Source organism: Acomys russatus, chromosome 1 (genome assembly GCF_903995435.1).
Source record: "Acomys russatus chromosome 1, mAcoRus1.1, whole genome shotgun sequence".
In the NCBI taxonomy this organism is placed as follows: Eukaryota; Metazoa; Chordata; class Mammalia; order Rodentia; family Muridae; genus Acomys; species Acomys russatus.
Window position 1 is genome coordinate 45,318,821 of NC_067137.1, and position 24,154 is coordinate 45,342,974.

The 24,154-nt window shown below is 40.6% G+C and overlaps 1 protein-coding gene across 1 annotated transcript in view; it reads right to left on the minus strand.

Moving 5' to 3' along the window:
- Positions 1-6,488: 6,488 nt before the first annotated feature.
- Prkar2b (protein kinase cAMP-dependent type II regulatory subunit beta) overlaps positions 6,489-24,154 on the minus strand; it is a 94,826-nt gene continuing 77,160 nt past the window's right edge. Inside the window, exons 5-11 of the mRNA XM_051144751.1 lie at positions 22,852-22,958; positions 19,443-19,596; positions 14,507-14,608; positions 12,212-12,286; positions 9,928-9,993; positions 9,684-9,822; positions 6,489-8,173 (exon numbers count right to left, since the gene is read on the minus strand). Of these exons, the coding sequence (XP_051000708.1) occupies positions 8,040-8,173; positions 9,684-9,822; positions 9,928-9,993; positions 12,212-12,286; positions 14,507-14,608; positions 19,443-19,596; positions 22,852-22,958 (777 nt within the window). The 3' untranslated portion in view covers positions 6,489-8,039. The remainder of the gene's footprint in view (positions 8,174-9,683; positions 9,823-9,927; positions 9,994-12,211; positions 12,287-14,506; positions 14,609-19,442; positions 19,597-22,851; positions 22,959-24,154) is intronic.

Genomic DNA, 24,154 nt, shown 5'->3' on the forward strand with positions numbered 1-24,154 from the left:
TTTATTATTCATATTATAAGCATTACTGTAGGCATTATTGAGCTTTTTTCTTTGAACCTGAAATGTTTAAGCATTTACGCTATGGAATAGGGTTTTTTTTTTTTTTCTGATTATTAGAGATGCAATTAAAATTGAGCGGAAGTAAAGGAGTTGCTAACAATTCTATTAAAGATTTAGGGAAGAGCTTGAAATCAGCCTTCTTTAAAACTGCCCACATTTCTTGGGTTTCTAAATGTACTCGAAAGCGACATAACAGAAGCAATAAACAAGAGACTACTTATATATGGTTGAAACAAGATTTCAAATTCTTTTGAGTTCTACATTTGGACTTTTGAGGTGGAAACTTTCAAAAATGGCGCTTCCAGCCTGGCGTGGTGGCTCATGCCTTTAATCCCAGCACTCGGGAGGCAGAGGTAGGTGGATCGCTGTGAGTTCGAGGCCAGCCTGGTCTACAACGCAAGTCCAGGCCAGCCAAGGCTACACAGAGAAATCCTGTCTCAAAAACAAAACAAAACAAAAAACAAAAAATAAAAATGGCACTTCCAAGTGAGCAGAGGTTGACATTGTGTTCACAAATAGTAATCAAGCATTATTTTCCTCAAAATAATCCAGAGGAAACCGAACGAAATGCCTAATTTTCCTATTTAAAAAAAAAAAAAAAAGTAAAAGATTCTAATGTACAACTTCCAGATACTGCAGTGTGACCCCAAAGAGCATGACCGTGTTTCAACAATTTCATGTTTGTTGTATTTTCTTTTATTAGCGGAACATCAAGATCCATAACTTAAAAACAGATATGCCAGTATTAATTTCTTAGTCAAATAATAATTTATATCCTTAGGATATACATAATTTAAAATCAATAATTTCTATCATTAAAAATATACTTAACAATTTAAAATTAATATCTGTGATACTTATATGTTCTTCAAACTAAAATGTTGTGTTTTCCAAAACAGATCTCAAAAGACTGAGTCACTAATTTATCTGTCTGTCTTGAGTATGTAAACCATGACACCAATCTCCCCTCCCCCACCTCCAATGTTACTAAAAGAAAAAGAGGGGAAAGCCCGAGTGATGATATTGTTAAGCTGTAAGTTATCAGGATGGGAAGAATAACTTCAGATAAAGATACCGCACATTAATTTATTAAGTCCCTACCCCTGCTGATTCTTTCCCATTCATTCATGCATTTAATGCTATTTTGTTGACCCCTTGAACCAAAAACAGTACAAAGATTTAAAACATTTGTCATACTTTACCTTACTTATGTTTAAGTTAGATTTGGATAGTTTCATTAGAGGTAAAAATATAATTATAGAATTCCCCCCACTTTGTAGCAGATATTTAACCCTGTCTTTTGCCTTCCTTGGGGGAGCTAAGTGAACACATTAGTACGTTATGCATATTTAACATGAGCATAATTTAATTTAACCAACAAAAGCAGCTAACTCAAAAGCCGGAATAAAGATCAATAAGATCTTAGAAATCCTATTCTTCAGATGTTTTCATCATAAGAGAAACGTAAAAAAAAAAAATGTAATACCTCCTCTTGGTTAGTGTGTTTACTGTACACATGCATTAAATCTATGCTAAAATGTGGGAGAAAAAATACCAGCAGTTTGAAAATTTGTTTTAAACAAGTTTTAGTTGGTTAAAGATGATAAAAAAGAAAAGAAAAAAAAGTTGTGGGGTGGGGGGTAGCGGGGACTACTTCTGATATGAACTCTGGTACTCCTGATTTGCTCAGCTCCCCTTGACAGGGAGACTATGCGGGCACTTAGAGGAAGGGGGTGCAGGCTATCCAGATGAGATCTGATAGGCTGTGGTCAGCCTGTAGGGGAGGAGGTCCACTATCCGACCCACAACCCTCCACCCTCAGAGAGGGGAATAGGATGGAAGAGAAAGGGAGGGTGGGAATGGGAAGAAGATATAAGCAAGGGGATAACAATCAAGATGTAATATGAATAAATTACAATTTTAAACAAGTTTTTAACTTTTTGTTTTGTACAAATGCTACCTAGAACTTATTTCATCTATTTAGAGATGAAATTAAGCAATTTCCCTGGATCCCACTATAACTAGAACAGTTACTACTTTGCCAAACAAAAACTCAGAAAGCCCATGACATCTACTTGAATACTTATGATAGCACTATCCTCAGTATCGAAAGGCTCCGCCAATATTGCAATCGAGACAAAACCATATCGTTCAAAATACGGTCCCCAAAGCGTCTGATACCATTTTTGGGAGAATATTTAAACTCACACAGATATCTCCATATTATCCTACTGTTTGAAAACAAGTTCACTTTGTATCTAACTTAGTTCAGGGTGTTCATGTAGCGTGTGGAATGTAATGCCTAGAAAAAGGAATTGCATCATTTTGGAGCTGAATCATAATACTCTTCATATCTTTGATAAGGCAGCTAGAAGTCTGGATTTTATTCAGGTGACCATAAAGCAGGACCTTTGGCAGCTGATGTGTGGGTAACTTCTCCCTAAACCCATCAGGAAGAAGAATCAGCAAGAGTCGCAGGAAGAGCGAGTTTTGGGGTTCTTGCTCACCTAGCTGAGATTGTTCACGTCCTCACTGAAGTGGGGGATATGGGAGAGACTTGGGTCCTGGGAGTAGGAGAAAGCTTGTGTTCAATTTTAGAGGCTAAGCTTGCAACGGTGGCAAAAGGCATTTGCTACAGGGAACCTCTAACACTTGCGTGTATTTACTTTCGTTTGCACACTAAGAGGTAACAGTCTATAGACATAAAGTTGAGGCCATGCAAAGCTTCATTGCAAGACCAAGTCTGTAGAAGCCAAAATCAGGTAATAGAGATAATTTAGGTTTTTGTATCAGGATGGTTGCAGCCAAGGCAAGGTTAAGAACTTACTTGCTGGGTATCTAATGTTCTCATTTACCCAAAGTTTGCTTAGTCTGTGCAGATGTGTGTGTGTTACATGTTACATGTGTGGCACACACATGCTGTAGCATGCATGGAGGTTAGAAGACAACTTGCAGGAGCCTGGTTAACTCCTTCCACCTGTGGATCCTAGGGATTAGACTCAGTCCATCTCACCAACCCCCTGCATTTTACTTTTTTTATTGAAAAATAAAATTATTCATATTACATCTCAATTGCTATCCCATCCCATGCATCCTCCCATTCCTCCCTCCCACTTTCACCCCATTCCCCTTCCCTATGACTACGACTGATGGGGACTTCCTCCCCTTGAATATGATGCTAGGGTATCAAGTTTCTTCTTGGTAGTCTGCTATCCTTCCTACGAGTGCCATTAGGCCTCCCCATCAATGGGACACGGTCAAGTAAGGGGCACCAGAGTTCATGTGGCAGTCATTCCCCAGTCTCCACTTAACTGTGGAGAATGTTCTGTCCCTTGGCTAGATCTGGGTAGGGGTTTGATGATGACTGCACATATTGTCCTTGGTTGGTGCCATAGATCGAGCAGAACCCCTGGGCCCAGATCTGCCCATCATAGTGTTCTTCTTGTAGGTTTCAAGGACCCTCTGGATCCATCTATTTCCCTATTTTGGGGTCCTGGCTGGTTAGGACCACTACACCTTGATCCCTGTACCATTTAGTAGAGTACTCCCAAGTCTTTTCTCCTTACTCACAAATAAATGGATGAATCCACCAACTACATTTTGGGGGATCATAGATAGGGCTGGGGTTCCAGAAATGCATCTGTGTTTCATTCATCATGGGTGGTTATACATGCAGTGTTCCCCATCCATCTAATAAAAAGAGCCAAATGGAGGAGGGAAAGACAACCAAGGCTCCTTTCTAACTTTTCCTTGTGCATAGAAAAACAAAGGTCATTTTGGGTTTTCCAGCTAAGAGTAACATGCTACTATGAAACAATTATAGTTGGCAACAACAAAATATATGTAAATGTGTGTGTACATGTGTATATGCCAAATACATCTACACACCACTTTGGAGTGTCATGTTTCTATCTGGGAGAATGGCAAGCGTCAGCCTATGGTTAAATCAAAATCTGAGGAGACCACATCTTCAAGTAGCTGACACTTCATCAATATAAGGAGTAAATTCTGTATAATAGATCACCACATCTTACTATATTAAGATAACATGTTTTATTAGAGAATTATAGGGAAATTTTTTAAGTTTGTAAAGTTACCATATATGAAAAAAAAGACCCATATGTCAGTGAAAAATTTCAAAATTGGCTCTGTTATGTAAGACTAGCTTATAATTGTCATTAATTGGATTATTGGCTTAGACTTTGACAAGAAAGGATTTTCCATGTGTTCTGCTACTGATGCACAACAGTCTTGGTGAAGTCATGGATTCTTTTGGGGTGCAGATTGAACTGAGGTTCCCCGAAAATAACTGGTATATCTGGCTGCTTACATTTTCACAATTCAGTAACTACAATGATAAGATGTATTTATTTTACCATATTTTTTGGGCAATAAGATGCACCCGGTTTTTAGAGCAGTAAAACAAGGGGGGAAAACATTCTGAACCAAATTAGTACTAGCATAAAATATTTATTAAAATATAACAAAATAAGGTAATATTAAACAGTATTAACTCAACAGGAGGAAAGAATTAGAGACTCGAGCACTTTACTAGATTTCTGGAAACTCCAAAATGTGGCCCCACTGGAGTCAAGGAGGGACAAATGGTTGCTAGAGCTTCCTTATTGCTACACATTTTAGTAGCACCCCCACCCCCACCCTGCCACCATGCTCCCTACAGCAAGCTGGCATTCAGCTCAGCTCAGCTCAGCGGGTGTTGGGGGTGGGGTGGGGGAAGCCCATGACCCAAGCTCAGTGTGAGAAGGGAGTTCAGATTTTGGGGATACCAATACTGCCCACACCTTCCTGTTCCAGGGACAAACTGAACTCCTGTGCATGTTCCTAAGTGGCTTCTTTGTTGATGCCCAAAGGGCAGCAATCGGACCATAATTCCCCTAATCCCCCCTTTTTTTGGGGGAAAGTCTTATGGTCTGAAAAATACAGTAGGTTTTTTTTTCTGGTTTTGGTTTTTTGAGATAGGTTTTCCCTGTGTAGCCCTGGCTATTCTAGAACTCATAGGCTAGCCTTGACCCAGAGATCTGCCTGCCTCAGCCTCCCAGAGTGCTAGGATTAAAAGCATGTACCACCACTGCCTGATGAGAATTTTTAAAATACTTGTGAATACTATATTTTTCATTGTTTACCCAGGATTTCCACCTTTAAAAATTATTTTGGAACAGGTGAATCTGTCTAAATTCCTACTATAATTTCTTTCCTTTAGTCTGCACCTCACACCACTAATAACTTTAAGAGGCAGCATTCCTCCTATTTCTCTCTGGAGTGTTACTGTTTTATTTAGCTATGAGAAGTCCCTTGTGAGCTGCTTAGCAAAGCCCCAGTGCAGTGCCTCCAAACTCACATGGTGTTTAAGACTACAGAAAGTTATCTAATCATAATAACACTTCTTTTAAAAGTTACCTGTACTGTTAGGTACACTGTGAAAATGAAAACCACTCAGCACATTTCTCACTCCAACTCTTTTCTGTAAAATCCTACATCCTTGTTTAAACGCAAACTCCACACAAACCATTTTATGGGCTTGGGTGCCAATGTTAAGAGTAACCCAAAGATATTTATCCAACTTCCATTATAGGTAATATTTTTGTTAAAAACATAGGTGCCAAGCCCTAACTCATACGGATAAGCAAGAAAAACACATACCGTTCTAAACTTATTTAAAACAAAATGAAGAATCTTGTTCTAAGAATTGCTAACTTTCCTTTGCTGCACATGTGTACTTAAGAGGTGCCATCTTTGAATGACAACCTCATCAAAGAATTCCTGTAAGTAAGGTTCTTCACTATTGATTTAATGACATCTACAAGCCAAATGAGCTATCTTAATTAGGAAGTTCTACACATAAATTCCCCAATTAGCCATATTTTTGTGGTTATTCTAAATGGCCAAAATAATATGCAACATACCAAAATAGTTAAAATCTTACACAGACCTACAGTCATGCAAAGCTGTACTGATTGCTGTATGCTATGGGGTTATAGCTTCCAATGAACCATATCTCATAGATTTTGTTGCATTTATACAGTAGACAAACCATAATAAGAAAACAATGCTTAAAATATTTATTATAAAAGTGTGCTTTATTTTAAGGAAATTTTAAATATAACCAACAATACTGAAAATAACATAACTGGCATTTATAGCCTTGGCTGGAGTTCTTTACTCAACAAGCGTTTGTTTACTGCTCCACGAATGTTAACAATCAGCTTATGCAATGCAACAAAAGAGAGCTTGAAAAGTGAATAAAGAACACAGAAGGATGAACCAGGAATTTAGGTGGCTTTTTTTTTTTTTCCTTGTCTTTCTGCTTTGGGACTGTGTCCTTGTTTAAACACATGGTTTCTGAACTCTGAAATAGAAAACACGTTACCTTCGTGTAAAGAGAGCTCTTTTTCCCACATCAAAAGCTTAACATGCTTGAACTTCGTGTTTATGCGTTACCAAATTAACATTCAAGCCACGTTTCCATGTACAAGTAGGACTATAACCATTCTCTTATAAGATCACGACAGCCATAGATGAATTTAACATATATAGATCCCTCTGTTCCTCAGAAACATGTTTCCCAAAATGAAGCTACCGATTGAAAGGTGCATAACCGGTGAGAATGTCTCTAGACATTTAGTCATGGGGCCTGAAAATCAGGTAAAAGTATATTGCTTTGGTTGTATATAACAATTCATCATATTTGGCATAAAAATAAGCATCTTGGTGACCAAAGAAAAAGCTTGTCCTCTGTGTACTTTTAACTGACTTGACTTTAAAGCAAGGACAAAGCCTAAAGTGAAGTATAGACCAAAATTCCACCAATCACCGTGCATGGCTTTGCTTGTATACAGACTTATCTCCACCACTGCAGCAGAGTGTGTGAAGGCTGGAAACAACAAACACACTTGATTGGCTGCTGATCACGAGCTTGCTGGTTGGTGATCATGACAAGAACAGAAAACCACCGGCACAGAATGTGCACAGCACTGCAGTACTTGGACCATAAAGAGCAAAGCAACCTTCTGTGGGCATGTGCGTAGGAATTCCAGACAATTTTTGATAAGAAAGTTTTCCTTTTTCTTGATAGGAAAAATTTCCTTTTTCTAAATATGCAGGACTTTTAGAGGACAAAAAGTCAGATTTAAGCTTAAATAGCCTTCAAAAAAAAAAAAAACCTTTTGTGACATTGTGTCAAAATGCAATTTATAAAGAATACAGGGAGTTGCAAAATAAAAAGGAAGATGTGATAAGATATATTTGATGATGGAAAATGTATTTATGATCTTTGATATTAAAAGACTCTTTGCCCAGGCATCATAATGACTAAATTACCAGCCTCAAAAGCCACTCGATTACGTAGGCTACTGACTGACATTTGTCAAAGAAGTCAAAATGTACATTATTGCAAAAATATAAAAAATTTTAAAATTGCATATGATGTTTCATACCATTCCACCAATAGGTCAAGGCTAACACAGAACTTATCAAGCCAGAAAAACTAGAAAATGAAATGACTGACACATGACTATATGATGAATTATAAAAAGAATGTGATGCCATGTTAAATCGCATGAAACCAGCTTCCCTCTTAAACGGGCACAGTCAGCAATATATTTGAATAATCCAAACACACAGGTTGGCCTATGATTACATCTTTTAATTATCTCCTTAAACATGTATGCTTTCAATATATTAACCATTTGAATAAAACTTTAAGTCAAATAATTTTTATGGAATAGAAAGTCATTTTTATGATTCTGTTGATTTATGAACTACCCATTAGAAAGTGATGTTAAAGCCTACTGACTATTAAATCACTACTGTTCACTGATACATTGTAAAGGTTTCTTGTTTAAAAAAGGAAAAACCTGAAATCACAGAAAATGCTCGGCATCTACACAAACACATTCTGGGTGGACTGACCACTACTATGCAACTTTCCCCTAATGGTCTCTCTGCTCCATACTTTAGCTTCATGCAGTGGGCTCAACAATGTCCATGTTTGTTCCAAACAGTGCGACTAATTGTTCTTCGTAGGTGGTGATGTTCCTTTTCATAATTTCCATGCAAGGTCCCAAAAGCCTTTCAAATGCTTGCACATCCATAGCTAAGAAAGGGAAAACATTACATTAAAATACATTCCTTGCAACACTCAGGAACTGCTAGGGCATTCCTTTCTATATGATATAATACTGCAGTCTTGATGTATTAACAATGCAAGATGAGTTTTTAGGTAGATAGTGTATAAATGTGAAAAAATAAGGTTAAAGTGTCCCTCTTCAAAAAGGGAACTAGGACTCTCTCCGGCTACAGTCTGAAATGCTTCGACAGATGACGACCTTGTGATGCAGGGGGTGGGAGGTCCCTGACCCACTGAGGAAATGAGGGTCTTAACAAGGCCTCAGAGCTTTCAAAAATCAACCATTGATGCCTCACCCTGCTTATATAAATACCCCAATATAAACACCAAAGCTGGTACTAAAGTGTTTCTTACCCAGTTTTCAGAGTTTGCACTATCACACTGTGAAGATTTTACACACGTCTACCAGTTTATGTAATTCAGGATAATGTGCTCGTTGGCTTCTATTGATTGACATATGCATCACTTTGCCTCTCTGCCTCATGGTTTGTTTTTTTTTTTCCCCACTTTGTGTTTTGGGTTTTGAGGCAACCTGGCTGTGTAGTTCACATTGACCTTGAACCAACTGGGCTTGAAGTTGTGATCTGAGCTTCAGGTGCCGGAAGTACTGACAGATGACACTAGGCCTGGCTGTCTCGTGCATTTAAAACTGAGTTTATAATATACAGTGGAAAACATTATACTGCTTTACATATCAAAATGTATCTCTCAAATTTGCAAAGGTAAAAAGGCGGGGTTTATAAGGCTTTATGGATGGGCATTCTTGCATGGTATAGCAGGCACATTAGTAAAAATAAGAGCAGCCTAGACATGTATACTGAGTCACTAGGCAAATGAACAACTACTCTAAACAAGTACCAGGAGATTAAAAAAAATAGCCATCTGAGAAACCAAATCACCACTACACTAAGATGTCCATCTACCCCAGTCAAAGCACCTCTCATCAAGAAACAAGAGCTGGCCAGGACTCTTGAAGAACGGAGCCCTGCTCTACCTCTCTTTTAATGTCATTTATGTCCCTATTTTATGAACTGTGTTTTTCATTACCAAAGTGAGTGATTTCTCAGACACAAAGTCCCTATAGGTGCCAACTGAAAGTGCCATTTCTTCCAGGCTCCCCTGGTAGAACAAAGCAACAAGAAGCAGAATAAACGCAGCTGCTTATGCTCCGGCAGACCTGAGCGGTCCCTGGTGAGGAGTGGTTCACTTCTGACTGGCACCGCAACTTCCTAGCAAAGCTTAATCATGAACAGCATCAAAGTGCCATTTTAGACCTCTCTTTTGAGAGACACAACACATGGCATTTTCTTGACAGATTATCTATAAAACTTGTTAGCTGAGAGTTCTTATTTCAATAAAGTCCAAACCTTGGTCTTATTCTGTGAGGACCTCAGCACTTGTGAACCCAATAAAATGGCCCATTTGCTATGAGGGCCTGGAATGCAGGCGTAACCAGGCCCACCACTGTGACCCCTACCTAAACATTTGACAGTTCCAATGGCATGTGCAGATGCTGCTCTTGGTTTGTTAGTGACCAGGGCAAGCTCTCCAAAGTACTGTCCCCGAAAACACCGAGCAATTTCCACGGCGCCGTTCTCTTCCACTTCTGATTTACCCTAAGAAAGCAACAACTCAGTTACATTGAAGTCTGATATCTTTTTTTTTTTAATTCATTATTTTCCTTGCTGATATGAGGAATTTTAGGGGTGAAGAATGTTTACCTTTCTTTTCATTGTGATTTTCACTTCTCCAGATTCTACAATAAAAAAAGAATCCGCCAAGTCTCCCTATTAAGAGAAAACAAGAGTGGAGGATGAAAATGCAAACCCCACCACAACCCTGAAAATCGTGCCCTTGAAGCTGGGCTAAAGATTCCAGCCTGTAAAGCGAGGTCATATAGAAGACTCTCCTTCATCTTCTACACTCAGAACTTATGACTGATAACCCTACAGTAACATTTTTGTCTGTAAAGACATCTGAAATAAAAGGACAGCCCCGCTGTTATCCCAGTAGCCCCTTCCAGCAGCAGGCTGTGTCAGCATGCTCAGTGCTACTGGGAAAGTAGCAATGCGCTAGCTCCCTGCCTCCACCCAAAGTAACCAGCATTAGCACAGTGACCTGGCCTGAGCAGAAAGGACCTGGGAGCACTCAGAAGCAACAGATGTTGGCTTTGGGGCTGTTACAGCCTTTAAACACCAAGCTGGCATGCTGGTCCACGACAGTGTACTTCAGTCTGAAAAGTCTGATGCCATCTCTAACTATATACCCAGTATTCCTGTTTTTTTTTTTTTTGCATGAACTCTGGTTTCAAATGATGCCCTCTCACACATTCTATGCAAGAATTTTGTTCACTGTTTAGGACCCTTGAGAAGAATCCAGAGAAACATGGGTAATTGCAGACCTCTTTGGTACAATTTAAAAACTTAGGATGAGATGGCATCAGAACCGAACTACAAAGGGTCTGACTTTTACTTCACCTTTAAGATCTCAAACAAACTAGATTACATCACAAAAATAAATGTTGGACCCAGATGTCTTAAATATAGGATATATACATATATATAAATGCTTAAACAGTATACAAAGGCAGCTTTAATACAATTCAGGTATTTATTCCTAGTGGATGAATCCAGGATATATATATATATAGGTGTCTTTTTTTAAAACCTACAAATACAGCTATTTATTATTTATTGCTGGGGAATAAAGCCAGAAGCCTATGAACACAAACAATACAATGTACCCTTCAACTGTACCCTAGAGCCCTTGTTTCATTTTCATATCACCTTTTTATAAGGGCTTCACACTAAAATCTGAATGTCTGTGACTTCTGACAGGTCTACCTGCTGCTGGGCAAATGTGCCACAAATGTTCATAGAACGCCAGTGAGATCTGAGGCCAGGCCGTGTGCTGTTCTAACGTCCATTTCCTGGTTTTGATTTAGTGCAACAGTGATGCAAGACAGGCTCAGAGAAAGTGGGTGGACAGTCTGTGCAAACACCCATTACTATTACTGCAACTTTTTATAATCTATATTTCAAAATACAACGTGACAAAGGAGAAGCATTTGAGAGTCTAGGGCTGTAGCTCAGTGGGAGAGCACATGCTGAGCGTGTGCGAGGAGATCTGCAGTTCAGTCAACAAAAACCCCAAAATCAGCCGAAGCAGCTGAAAAGAGTCAGACCTTGCTATTTCCCATCTGACAGTCTCCAATTTGATTACACTTTTTCCTAATCTGACAACTCTAGCCCACATGTCTGTGTGTGCATGAGGGGTTAGGAATACGGAGAGAAAGATATATATTTGCCTTTTAAACAGTGCTCTTCAATCAGTCCTTGAATCTTACTTCACATGTAAAAGAAGATAACAATTCAAATAGAATAGTACCACAGAGTATTGTGGGGGAAAAAAAAACCCACAGACTATGTACGTGTTTCAACTCCATGAAGCCTACTTTCTAGGCGCTCTCCGGCCAGCTGAGTGAGGTACTGTAACACCACTGGGCCTCCCTGGGACCTTGAAAAGCGTGAGGGTTAGAGGATATTTTTATTACCATGCTCAATGCTTAGATGTGGTGTGATAAGAGCTCATCTTCGTGAATGCTATCTGGAACCAGCCCCAGAAGGTCTCAAGAACAGATCATTCAAAACTCTTTATCATCTGCCAATGGACCTGGGCTCTTAGTAACTTCATGGGTGAGCCAACATTTTTTCCCTCTCATAAATGGCATCTTACTCCTACTGTACATGTGGATTTCATGTTACAAATTGTAAAACAACTCAGAGAGTCAGGCAATGGCTTAATGCATATTCATTAGGAATAAATTATATAAACAAAAACATCTAAATTATTTGCTGGATGTAAAAGCATTTTTAATAAGTTGCTTGGTAGAAGTAACATTCATTTAACCCAACACCACATACTAATTATGAAAACAAAGTTTACCAGGATGTCTAAGGCCTTCTGGAATGTAACCCTACACTGAATGGTGTTTCAGGGTCATACCTGAGCAATGATCTGTTCTCCATCACTGTAAACTTTGGTGCCAATCACATCTACCACCTTCAGGCGTTCAGAAACCTACAAGGAAAAATATCGTATTAGAAAGAGACTGTGGTGGCTATTGGTTGCTAGCTGGACTACCTTATTTTTCAGACCATAAGACGCACTTCCCGCCCCCCAAAAGTGGAGGGGAATTAGGGTACGCCTTACGGTCCAATTGCTGTTTTTACTATTTTTCTTGTTTTACTGCACTAAAAACTGGGTGCGTCTTATGGTCAGGTGCATCTTATAGTCCGAAAAATACAATACTTCTGGAATTAACTAAAACCCAAGTGGTTGTATACACCTGCGAAGGATTTTTTTTCTTAATTAAATAACTTGAAGTGGGAAGACCAACTTTTAATCCAGATCTTTTGAAGTGGAAAGAAACATCTTTAATCTAGATCTTTTGAGGTGGGAAGAGCCACCTTTAATCTGGGCCACACCTTCTGCTGCAGCCTCTATAAAGGACAGGGAAGGAGGCAGCACTTCCTGTCTGCCTGCTCACTGGCAAGTCCATTCCTGCCCTGGCATTAGAGCCTACTTCTATGGGATTCTGTTGGACACTGAAGACCAGAGAGACATCCAGCCTGTGGACTGAACAACTTCTGGATTCTTAGACTTCCCATTGGCAGGCAGCCATTGTTGGACTAGTAGGAGCACAGCCTATAAGCCACTCTAATAAATGGTGTGCACATATACATATATTATATAAATGCCTTCTCTAGAGAACCCTGAGCAATACACAGACCAATTAGGTAATCTTACCTATTTTACATGTTTAAAGGGGTAGCCTATACTAAACAGTGTTTGCTTTGTGTGGTGGTTACATTAACTGCGAGAATCCTGAAATAGAAAAATTTGTATTTCTAGGGTTTTTTGTGTGTGTGGTAAAATACCAGAAGACTCAGCCACTCCCAGCCCACATTTCCATATGGCAGCAACAGAACCACAGTGCCATGGCAGCTGCTCCCTTAGAGGGAACACATGTTCTCCAGTTTGCCAGAGTCCCTTCCTGGGTTGCTTTCTGTCGCATCACACGCCTTGGTCTGACTGGACTACCTCCCTGATGCGTTCTATTTGAAGACAAGAGCTGCTAAAGAAAATCAGCTGCCTGTGCATTCCACAATGGCCAAGATTCTCCCATGCATAAACCGACAGCCCACGGAGACACTTCCATGCTGACATTTTATGGCACCATAGGTACTTATATCTATTTCTCTATAATCAGTTTCAAAAGAATTCAAATATAAGGCTCTATAAAATGTCTAGAAAAGTGCTTAACAATGAATTACGGCAAAGCTGAATTTGTAAGGTAACAATTCTTCATAAGTGTTGCATTCAAAGATAACAGCTGGTCTCACTGAGAAGACATTTGGGCTAAGAAATGAAGGAGATTTGTGGAGGAGCCATGGAGTTGTGTAGGAGGCTGCTCTAGGCAGACAGCAAGCACACAGGTCTGACGTGAGGACTGGCATGTTTGTGCACCGTCAGGAAGCAAGTGTCTGTAACAGGATGAAAGTGGAACAGCTAGAAATGCTGTCAGAGAAAGAAAGACTGGGGCACAGGATACCAGACAGGCCCTCAGTGGCCTTCTTCAAAGTTATCCTGTCCTGGAAGGGCTGTTAACAAGACTGCAAGGATGTGGGATTTAAAAGGATTCTTAGGTGGCTGCTATAAGCCACATAAGAGGTAATGCTGGTACAGGCAGAAGGTGATACTGGGGAATTGGCAGAAAATGATTGGATGCTGAAGATCTTCTGAAGACAGGGTAGAGAAGATTGGCAACACATGGAATGCTGGTCAGGAGAAAGCTGAGTGGATGATAACTTTCTTAAGCCTACTGTCAGATAAATGGTGCCTATAAACTTGCTACAGAGTCTAGGTAAGAGCCTTATTTAAAAAAAAAAAAAAAAAGAATAAAATGTACTTGCAGGTAGTAAAAAAAAAAAAAAAAACCAAAACAACAACAACTAGCAATAAAACCTAATGTCACTATCTGTTCTCTTCACAGTAAAACAGGAATAGACTTTTAAAATTACTATTATTATCATCATCATTATTGCTTTGGGGTACCATAGTGCACACTCTGTGTAGAGATCAGGAGACACCTTTCCACCTTTATATAGGTTCTGGGGATTGAACTCAGGTTCCTGAACAGTTGTCCTTTTTATTAGCTGGGTCACCTCACCAGACTGTCACAGGAATGAGTTCTTGGTAAGAAGGCAACCATCGCAGCGGAATGAAAGCCCAGCTCACCTCCAGAGACTTGAGGAATGGCAGGGACTCAATAAAGCTCTCGTACATCTTTCTCTTTTTGGCATTGTTTTTTACAATTATTCTCCTGAAGGTTACCCTGTCCTAAAGAGAGAGTAGCAAATACAAATGCAGTTAAAGTCTGAACAAATAGCTTGCTTCCCTACAAGGAATATACAATAATTGAAGACTTTAAATAAAAGCATAATTATAGTCTTAACTAACTACATATTTTTATTTCTTTAGTCACAAAATTTGCTACAGAACCATAAAATTTTTCTTTCTTGGAAAAGGAAGCATTCATTTAGAGCTGAGATGCTCAGCCTGTAGAGCACGGCCCCTTTGGGAGAGCTGTACATCGGATATCCTGCATCTCAGATATTTACATTACAATTTAAAGCATCAGCAAAAGTACAGCTATGAAGAAGCAAAACATTATGATAGGATGGGGGTCACCACAACATGAGGAACTCTATTAAAGGGTCACAGAGCTAGGAAGGTGGGGAACCACTGATTGAGATGCACAAATCTGACCAGCACATTGATCTCTATGCCCACAGGGAGGCACTGTTACACTAAAAAATATATATGTATACCAATACCATTCCCTCACTATAGATGGCAGGGCTGCCAATTCAACTAAGTAGACAAGACCAGACCTGGATCTTTATAAAAGATAAAGAGGACAGACAGTCTTGGAGTGCATTCTTTGTAGTATTTTTCTCTTAAATATTTACTTTGGTAAGACACAAAGAAACAGAAATAAATGTACTGGCTGTGGTACACTGAAATAAAAACTACAAGAAACACTAGTTGAAAAGAATTCATTCAAAGAGAACTGATAATGTAAGCATTCTTAAAAACATATATATATGTGTGTGTATATATATATAAAGTTATTTTTCATACCCACATAATATTAGAATTTTCTTTTTGAAAACGTGAAGGTACAAAGAAACTATATTCTTGACTGGGGTCTTATTCCAGACTTTACCACATTTATAGTCTAAGTTTTTTCATGTTTATATGCTCTCAAAAATGCAGAACTTAATTTAGGAATGACAGAAATGTTTACACAAACCATCTCAAAAAGCTATTTCCCCCAAATTTTTATGTTTCAAAAATTCTCATAAAATGCTTTCATTCTTAAGTAAATAATCCCATTGTCACAGTTTGGCATTCACCAATGAATAATTACACCACTTTAGTAAAAGTAAAACTGGGTATTACCTAGTTAATACCTTGTTATGCCACTGTATTACAGGTATAACCCTAGCTGTGCTGGATTAAATGTGTCCCCTCTCCAAGCTCCTATGCTGCAACCCTAACCCTCAGCAGGTGGTGTTGGAAGATGTGCCTTAAGAGGTGCTTGGGACGTGAGTATGGAGTTGTCGAAGCAGAATTAAATAATTCTCATTAAAGACCCTCGAAAGGTGCCTTGCCCCTCCCAGCAACTGAGGACAGAGCAAGAAGATGGCCATCTAAGGGCCTTGTGCCTGAATCTGAAGAGTTCTTAGTCTCTGAAACAGTGAGACGTGCCTCCTATGGTGGCCTGTGCTAATGAGGCACTGGGAAATTAAACATCTTGTTTCCAGAGTTAGTTTATTACCATTTAGATGCCAGCTGTACTTTGGCACCAGCTGCCAAGCCTAATGGCCTGCATTCAGCCAGCAGGACACAGATGACCTCCACATATGTGTCCCCAATACTTACAAAACAAAAAGGAAATGTAATTCTTAATTTTATGAACAAAATATTGAGCTCTTTTGACGATCATAATTTGCTCAGATAATTTTTAAAACTAAAGACATTAGTGACTCCGAATCACCACATGTCTGGCTAAGTAATGTACATCTATAAAAGCGGCCCATGTGCTTGTCATATATAGTCAGACTTGGAAAGCAGGTACATTTTAAAGACAGACCTTTGGTTTTGGTTTTTGTTATAACAGACAAGGCCTAAAAGAGTTCAGCCACTCTGAAATAAATCTCTATTAATGGCCCACCATTTGACAACCCATTGTGACCCAACAAATCCCAGGAAGCCCCATTTTAAATGCTTGCTTCTCAGTTGCTCCAGCAGTTGCCTTTCTGAGTCACTGTGGTAGCCATGTCTTCTGCTAACTTCTCAGGGCTAACAGCTGCATAGTGCTTCTTACAGAGTGGGGCCCTAAGATGAGGACTCTGCAAACTCCTCCCCTGCACACCTACACTTCCAGGGCTGCAGGCTGTGGATCATTTTCATTAATTAATTTTAGATTTATATGCTATGTGTACAGCACACATTAGATCCCATTAGAGATGACTGTGAGCCACCATGTGGTTTTGCTGGGAATTGAACTCAGGACCTCTGGAAGAGCAGTCAGTGCTCTTAACCACTGAGCCCCCAGGCTGTGGATCTTAAAGTTTCCTTTCCTCCTCAACTTTCCCTCTAAGGGACTGGTTATGCAAATTGCTCTTGAAAAGGAAGTTTCAAATACGATGAACGTATGTTAATTAAAATCTTAAAGATAGCACACTTACATGTGCATCAGATCCCTGTCACAAATGTCATTAACATGTACAGACTACCAAAAAAAATTCTCTGAAAATCTTTCTTAGAAGCTTAAGAACTGTGCACACGAAAATGCTGAGCCTTTTGTACATTAGTCACCAGTAGCTGGAACTATCCACGCTCAGTTGCCAATCTGAAAATGTGTGATCGTGAACCAAGGATGCATGAGGAGACCTCCTTACTGTTTGACGCCCTGACTCTGACTGGTGGGCACAAGGTTAGCCCTACCACTGTGAGGACTGGCATGTACTTCCTGCACACAGAGGTCTGCTCCGACGTGGCTGTTCTCTGTCGGCTTCGGATAAACAGATCTGTGAGCTTCCTTAATATACTCAAGTGATTCAGTTCTCAGCACATGAAAGAATCTCCTTTTTTTTTTTTTTTTTTTTTAAACCCTATAACTTGTAAAAGTGACTCATTTAGTAGGTATACAATAACCGCTTGGCTCCAGTGAAAAGGAATTTTAAGTATCCTGTTTCTTTTCGTTTTTATGAGCTGAACCAGCCTCTGTGTCAAAAGCTGAGATGAATGATGTGTGCACTTGGTAACTCAGTGACCCTCTGCACAGGACAGTTAAAATCTCTTCTTCTACAAAGACCTGAGGGGAAAACCTAACAACTGCATGTCAAGAGCACAGGATGTTCTGCTTTTGTGTTCCACACAGTCCTGTCAGTCAGTGCTGCCTGAGGTGAAATGTGACAACAGGCGGTGGGGCTACCTCCGAGGAGGTTTCTTAGCAAGTTCAGGCACTTTAGGTTACTGTGTGATCTGCACAGTTGTCAGGATGGTGAGTGGGTCCCCGGGGAGTCTGCATGCTGGCCAAACAAAGTCTGACAACCCCACCTTAAACCCAGATTCAGTTGTTAGTGCTTAAGCTCTGTCCTCTGCTACCATGTCAAAGAACCCCCACAAAATTTCTAGCATTAAGACATTTATTTAAATAGATTGAGAAGCTCTTGTCCTAAACACATGAGTGTTTCAGAACTTAGGCACCATGCCCCATCCGCCCACTCATGTCCCCTCCCCATTCACCCCTGACTGCCCAGATTTTGAAAGCTCCTTAACAAAAGTAGCTTCATAGTTCGTATTATCTCACATACATGGTGCAAAGGTGATGTGTAAGTATTTGTAATGTGCTTGCATTGTGCCTGACCTGTACTATTAGGTAAGGGATAGAATTTTACAGTTGGGGGCACTTTAGACTTTGAGTTTCCAGATGAGGAATGTCAGTCCATACTAACATCCATATCCCGCCCACAGAGAATGATCAGAGTTGTGTACAGTAATATCCCAAATGAAAAGCACCGGTGTTTTACTCCACATTTCCAGTCAGCTGACACCACCAAGAGAACCGCTTTGGGTTTTATTTTGCTTTGTTCTGTTTTTTTAGTGCCTTTTCAAACTGCAGCACACATCAGAACCACATGGAAGGCTTCCACCAGCACAGGTTGCTGCGCCCCTTCCTTCTCCTGCGCTCTGCACCCCTTCTCCTGCGCTCTGCACCCCTTCTCCTGCGCTTTTGATGCAAGAGTCAGCATCAGGGCCAGGGATGTGTGCTTCTGACAAGTTCCCAGCTGTGACTTTCATTTGATCACTCTAAACCACTGATTTATCAGATTATACTGGGTATCTCAGAGATCTAGTTGAAAAAAAAACTGAAGGCAACCCCCCCCCCTCTCTCTCTCCCTCCCTCCCTCTCCTGTGTGTGTGTGTCTCATTCATACTTGTTAGTGAGGCTATGTGTGCAATCATGTGATCGGACGCTTGTGTGTATATGTACATGTATATATATGTATACACACACACACACACATGTATATATGACACTGATGTCAGATGTCTTTCCTGGGTTGCTCTCCACCTCTGAGGCAAGGTGTCTCACTGAACCTGAAGTTGTTTGACTTGGACAGCCTGGCTAGCCAATGAGCTTCAGGGATCTGCTTGTTTCCATGCCCCTCCCCCAAGCTAATGCTACTGGCACAAGCACTCTGCTCAACATTTTACACTGGTTCTGGGCATGCCAGCTCAGATTCTCTCTCATTCTTGTGCAGCAGGCGCCTTACTGACGGAGCCTTCACTCCAGCTGTTGTGGCTTGTGGTTTCTAAGCATGGATAAGAGAGGAACGTTTGGGATCTAATGTTGTCCCCGAGGGCCAGCACATTCAAGCTCCTGACTTGCAGAGAGACGGGACATAAATTTTTGATTTAGCAGTGTTTGTGCCCAACAATGCAGCATCTAGCAAATGGTTAGCAAATCTCAACAACTCACGATTCCAAATAAAACTACTGATTAAAATTAAAATACAGTATCAGGATACCTGCCTATCCACTGTCGCAATAATTTTCAAAAATATTAACATTGAAATGGAGCAAACATTTTACTCACCAAACCCCACAGAGCACCGGGAGAGGTAGCAGTGATTGTAGCTGCTCTGGGTGTGTTGTACATTAAGGCCAGTTCTCCAAAACTCCCGCGGTTGTCGTAGTTACCAACACACCTTCCGACACCATCACATTTTACATAAATATCAAACGTTCCCCTGTTGGACATACATAACTTCATACATAAGTTAGAGACAAGGTAATTCAGGAAACATTTCATCACAGTGAGGTGTTACTTCAGAGACCAGCCAATCGTATTCCTGCCTGTCTGTGTCCTCTGATGACAGCACTGATCTGTCCCAGCCCTATGAAGAAGACCATTAGCAAGAACATGGTAGGGACAATGCACCGGGAAATAGGACTAAACAAGAAGTCTCAATCAGGGAACAACGCCATCTATAGGCCATATGTCCACACTAGCTGTACTTATCTCAAGACAGTAAGAACTGTGAGGCATGCCAGGCCAGTGACTATGTAACTTAGAACTTTATGTTTCTAAAAGAAATGTAAGTTGCTTTTGAGACCAGAAGAAAATGGCTACTTTTTTAATGAATATATCTCTAACAATTTGCTGACGAGTCCTTTATAAATTATGGCAGGAGTTGGCATGCAGGCTAGCTGCCGATAAAGTTTGCTTTCTTATTAGAAAACAAACAAACTTTATCTTTGTTTATTATATACGGCTGGCTTGGGTATCAAGCAGAATTGAATTCTTACACTACACTGGTCCACAAAGCCTTAACACGCCCTCCTTCACCCTTCACTTTAGGTCAAGCCTGAACGGAACTTAAAAAGGGGTAGGAATTGAGAGCAAGCCTCTGTCTGACCATGGCCTCTCTGCAGCTTTCCTCTGCTGGCGTTCCCTCAAGGTGCTTTTTGCAGGCAAACAGACTGACTCCATTTGCATGTTCCTGTGCTCAGGCGGCCAGGCCCTACACTCATATGAGCTATCTCTTGTGCACAGGACCATCTTTCCACGTGCTGGACTCAATAGAGAACACTGTTTCAAGGGCACCTGGTACACCTGTGAGGCCGACAAAAATGCTTTAGCTTTATTCTGTTGGTTAAATGTTAAGCAAAAAGATGTGGCAGTGGCAAGAAAAGGGACAGCTTTTTTGGAGGAGGGGCTTGGTTTATCAAGACAGGGTCTCTCTGTGGAGCCTTCGCTGTCCTGGAACTAGCTCTGTAGACCAAGATCAAACTCTTGATCAGATCAAGATCTGCCTGCCTCTGCTTCCTAAGTGCTGAGATTACAGATGTGCACCGCCACCACCCAACAGGGACAGCGTTCACGGGTTAGAAAACGATGTTGAATGGTAAAGAAACCGACGGAAACAAAAAATGTTACTGAATAAAGGGAGAAAATTATCACCTTTTAATACAGTTCATGGATAGAATGACATCCTGAGGACCCATCCTAGAATTTGCCCCATGGATAATTACTTTTAAACTATTAATTTAAGCCCTGCCATTTATACCCCTTTTATTTTGTCACTGACACTGTTTTCTATACTTACCATTCTGGATAGGATAAAATGAGAAAACAAAATGTTAAAACATGCTCCTAGCCCAGCTGAGGGCCATCAGTGGGACCAACACCTGTTACTCGTGTGAGCTGCTTTTCATACTGATTTCCTCCCTGATGTCAGGGGGCTCCAGGCAGTGCATGTCAGAACAATGAGCATGAACAGAAGCTGGTGACAGGAGATCTGGCTGTGGGCCAGATGCGCTGACTATCTGGGTGACCTCAATCAAGCCTGGCCACTTCTACAAGCTGGAGTGTTTCATATGCCAATGGACAATTAGTATCTCACTGAAAGAAAATGCACTGTGCTCAAATGTAAAGCAGGCTCTGTAGTCAAAAATACCCACTTAAAGAAGAATGGGTGCTGGACTCCACCTACAGTGAAAAAACCTGAGTGGGTCTCTAAGTTGTTTTGTTGGTGAAAGCTGTAACATCAAAACTATGACTGTGTTTTACATAAGGAGACACATCAGGGTTAGGCTTTATCCCCAAGCCCAGCTAGAGTGGCAGAGGTAGGTCATTAGGTACCAGGATGGGAAAATGGAGAAATGAGTGAATCCCTAGACTGAAAGGCATGCACTGTGGAGTAGCGATGGTGATTTGAGGCCAGCCTGATCTGTAGAGTGAGTTTCAGAGAAACTCTGTCTCGAAACACACACACACACACACACACACACACACACACACACACACACACACACACACACACAGAGGGGAGGGCCGTCATGCACAGTTCATACATGAAGAAACCAGAGCCAAGGTTAAGAGAGCCCAGAAGAGTTCAGATCAGCTACCAGCTGATCACAATTCTACACAAAGCATCAAAGCTGTTAGTAGGCCATGTGGGGAAATGATCTGTGTTCCACACAAAACAGGACAGCTGGGGACAGCAACTGCCACTGCAACTCTGCCCCTCTACAAAGGTGGAGATGCCTAGCCCATGTGGTTTGAGGCTCGCCTATTCACCACACAGACCATATTGTTCTCTGGTGATGTAAAACACAGTTTAAGATTTCTGAAACTACACTGTCTATACAAATAAGTGCATACCATTTTCTATGAGTTCAAGGCCAGCCTGGTCTACATATCAAGTACCAGGCCAGCCAGAGCTAGAAAGTGAAAACTTGTCTCAAAGAAGCAAAGTAAAGCAAAGCAAAGCAAAACAAAACAAAAACCCTGAAACATTTTAAAAGACACAATCTGTAAGAACACACAAACTGCTCACTCTACTGACTAAAAGATGCTAAAACAGGAGGGGAAAGGGCTTGCTCCTTACCTTATGCCTTCTGGAGTGCCTGAGTTCTTTTATAGTTAATAACATTTTTAAGGGGTTGGAGAGATGGCTCAGAGGTTAAGAGCACTGACTGTTCTTTCAGAGGTCCTGAGTTCAATTCCCAGCAACCACATGGTGGCTCACAACCATCTATAATGTGATCTAATGCCCTCTTCTGGAGTGCAGACATACATGCAGGCAGAGCATTGTATATACAATAATAAATAAATACATCTTTTTTTTTTAATTTTAAAATATGGCAATACCGAGTGAGCTAGACCACCACTTATCTTCTTCGATGTCACATCTTACTCCTATTCTTACTGTAACAGGCACCTAGTACATGACAATACTATCACTTTCTACCTTCCAAATAGAAGCTAGCAAATCAAGGCACATTAATAACTGAGACTTACACACTCACTTCTATAAACTATGGCTCCTTGCATGACCTAGCAGAGCTTTATTGTATATATTCACAAGACATCTACAGTGCCCATTATACAGCAGTTAGAGTGAAGAGAAACCACAGCTATCAGATTGTCCTATCAGTTACCATAGTAACTGCTAAGACTTTACACAGTAGGTTTTTAAAACTTCAGTAGTAAAACTTACCTATCAATGACGTAAAAGTTGTCACCGTCATCACCTTGATCAATTACGTGCTCCCCTTCTTTGACCAGCTTTTCAAACATGGCATCTAATACTTGAGACATCTGCTCCTATTTTTTAAATAGACAAGATATCTTTATGTGTATCTAGAATATAGTTCCTCAAGTAATCATATTTTGTAAAAGATTTCAAAGAAATGGGAAAATCATTACCATTGAATTTTATCAGAAAAACACCCAGTGTCCCTTACCACATGCAAATGAGATGATTATTTATTCTCACATTCAATATTTGAATGAAAGTAGCTTTCATCTACTTCAGAACACTTGAAACTATCCACCACTTCACATGGAAAAGAACTACCAAAGCACCACACATTTTGAGGAAGGAAAAAAAAAACTTAACTAACTAGGGCAGTAAAGAACTGCTCCAAATTCCCATAAGATATCTGTTCCTAAAGCCTCCTACACATGGTGAAAATTAGTGTGGAGGTTCCCTAAATACCTGGTGACATTATACCCTGACTTCAGTTTTACAGTTGGAGTCAGTGCTGAAAACAGAACAAAACACAGAAAGGGGTGGAGTGGAGGACAGCTAAACAAAGCAAAATGACAAAATGACTCGTAAATATCCTGTCACTATCTTTTCTGTCATTACATTTCCCTTCAAAAACCAGCCATCTACATCTCTAAGAGAGATCTTTATGAATCATTAAAACTGTATCTAACAGGGTTGGAGGCGCCGATGAGAACAGAATGGAAAACATGCAGACTGAAATCATGTGGTCCATCAGGGTGGGGCCAAAACAGGCTGACTATCTAAAGGCGTGCGGGGGTCAGGTGTTACCTTCCTATGAAGTCCCTCTAGCCCAGACATGATGCTGAGCAGCCCAGACTTGACTCCATTTCCCAGACAGGAGATCAGAGAGGCCTGAAACAACCTGGAGAGAGCTGGAATAGACACACCGAAGGCCAGTGCCCAAGCAAGCCCTTCACTTGCTGGGACGAGGACTCCCAGGTATAACTGCTGAGCCCACAGGCCGCCCTACCTCCTCAGGGCTCTCAATCAGCTTTGTGTTGGCAGCTTGACCCAACCACGTGGGGTAGCTGTCCCTGGAGCAGAGCAGAGCTTTTAGACAGTGCTGCTTATCCACCCAGAGGCGGCTCAGGATGACATCATACACACAGGCATAGGAAAATGATCCTTACAGCAAAAGACAAAAAACTTACAAAACCACTGCTAATTGTTTCCTTTAAAATCAACTTCTTGATGAGCTTTAGGTCCGTGGGTGCTGTGAGACCACCTC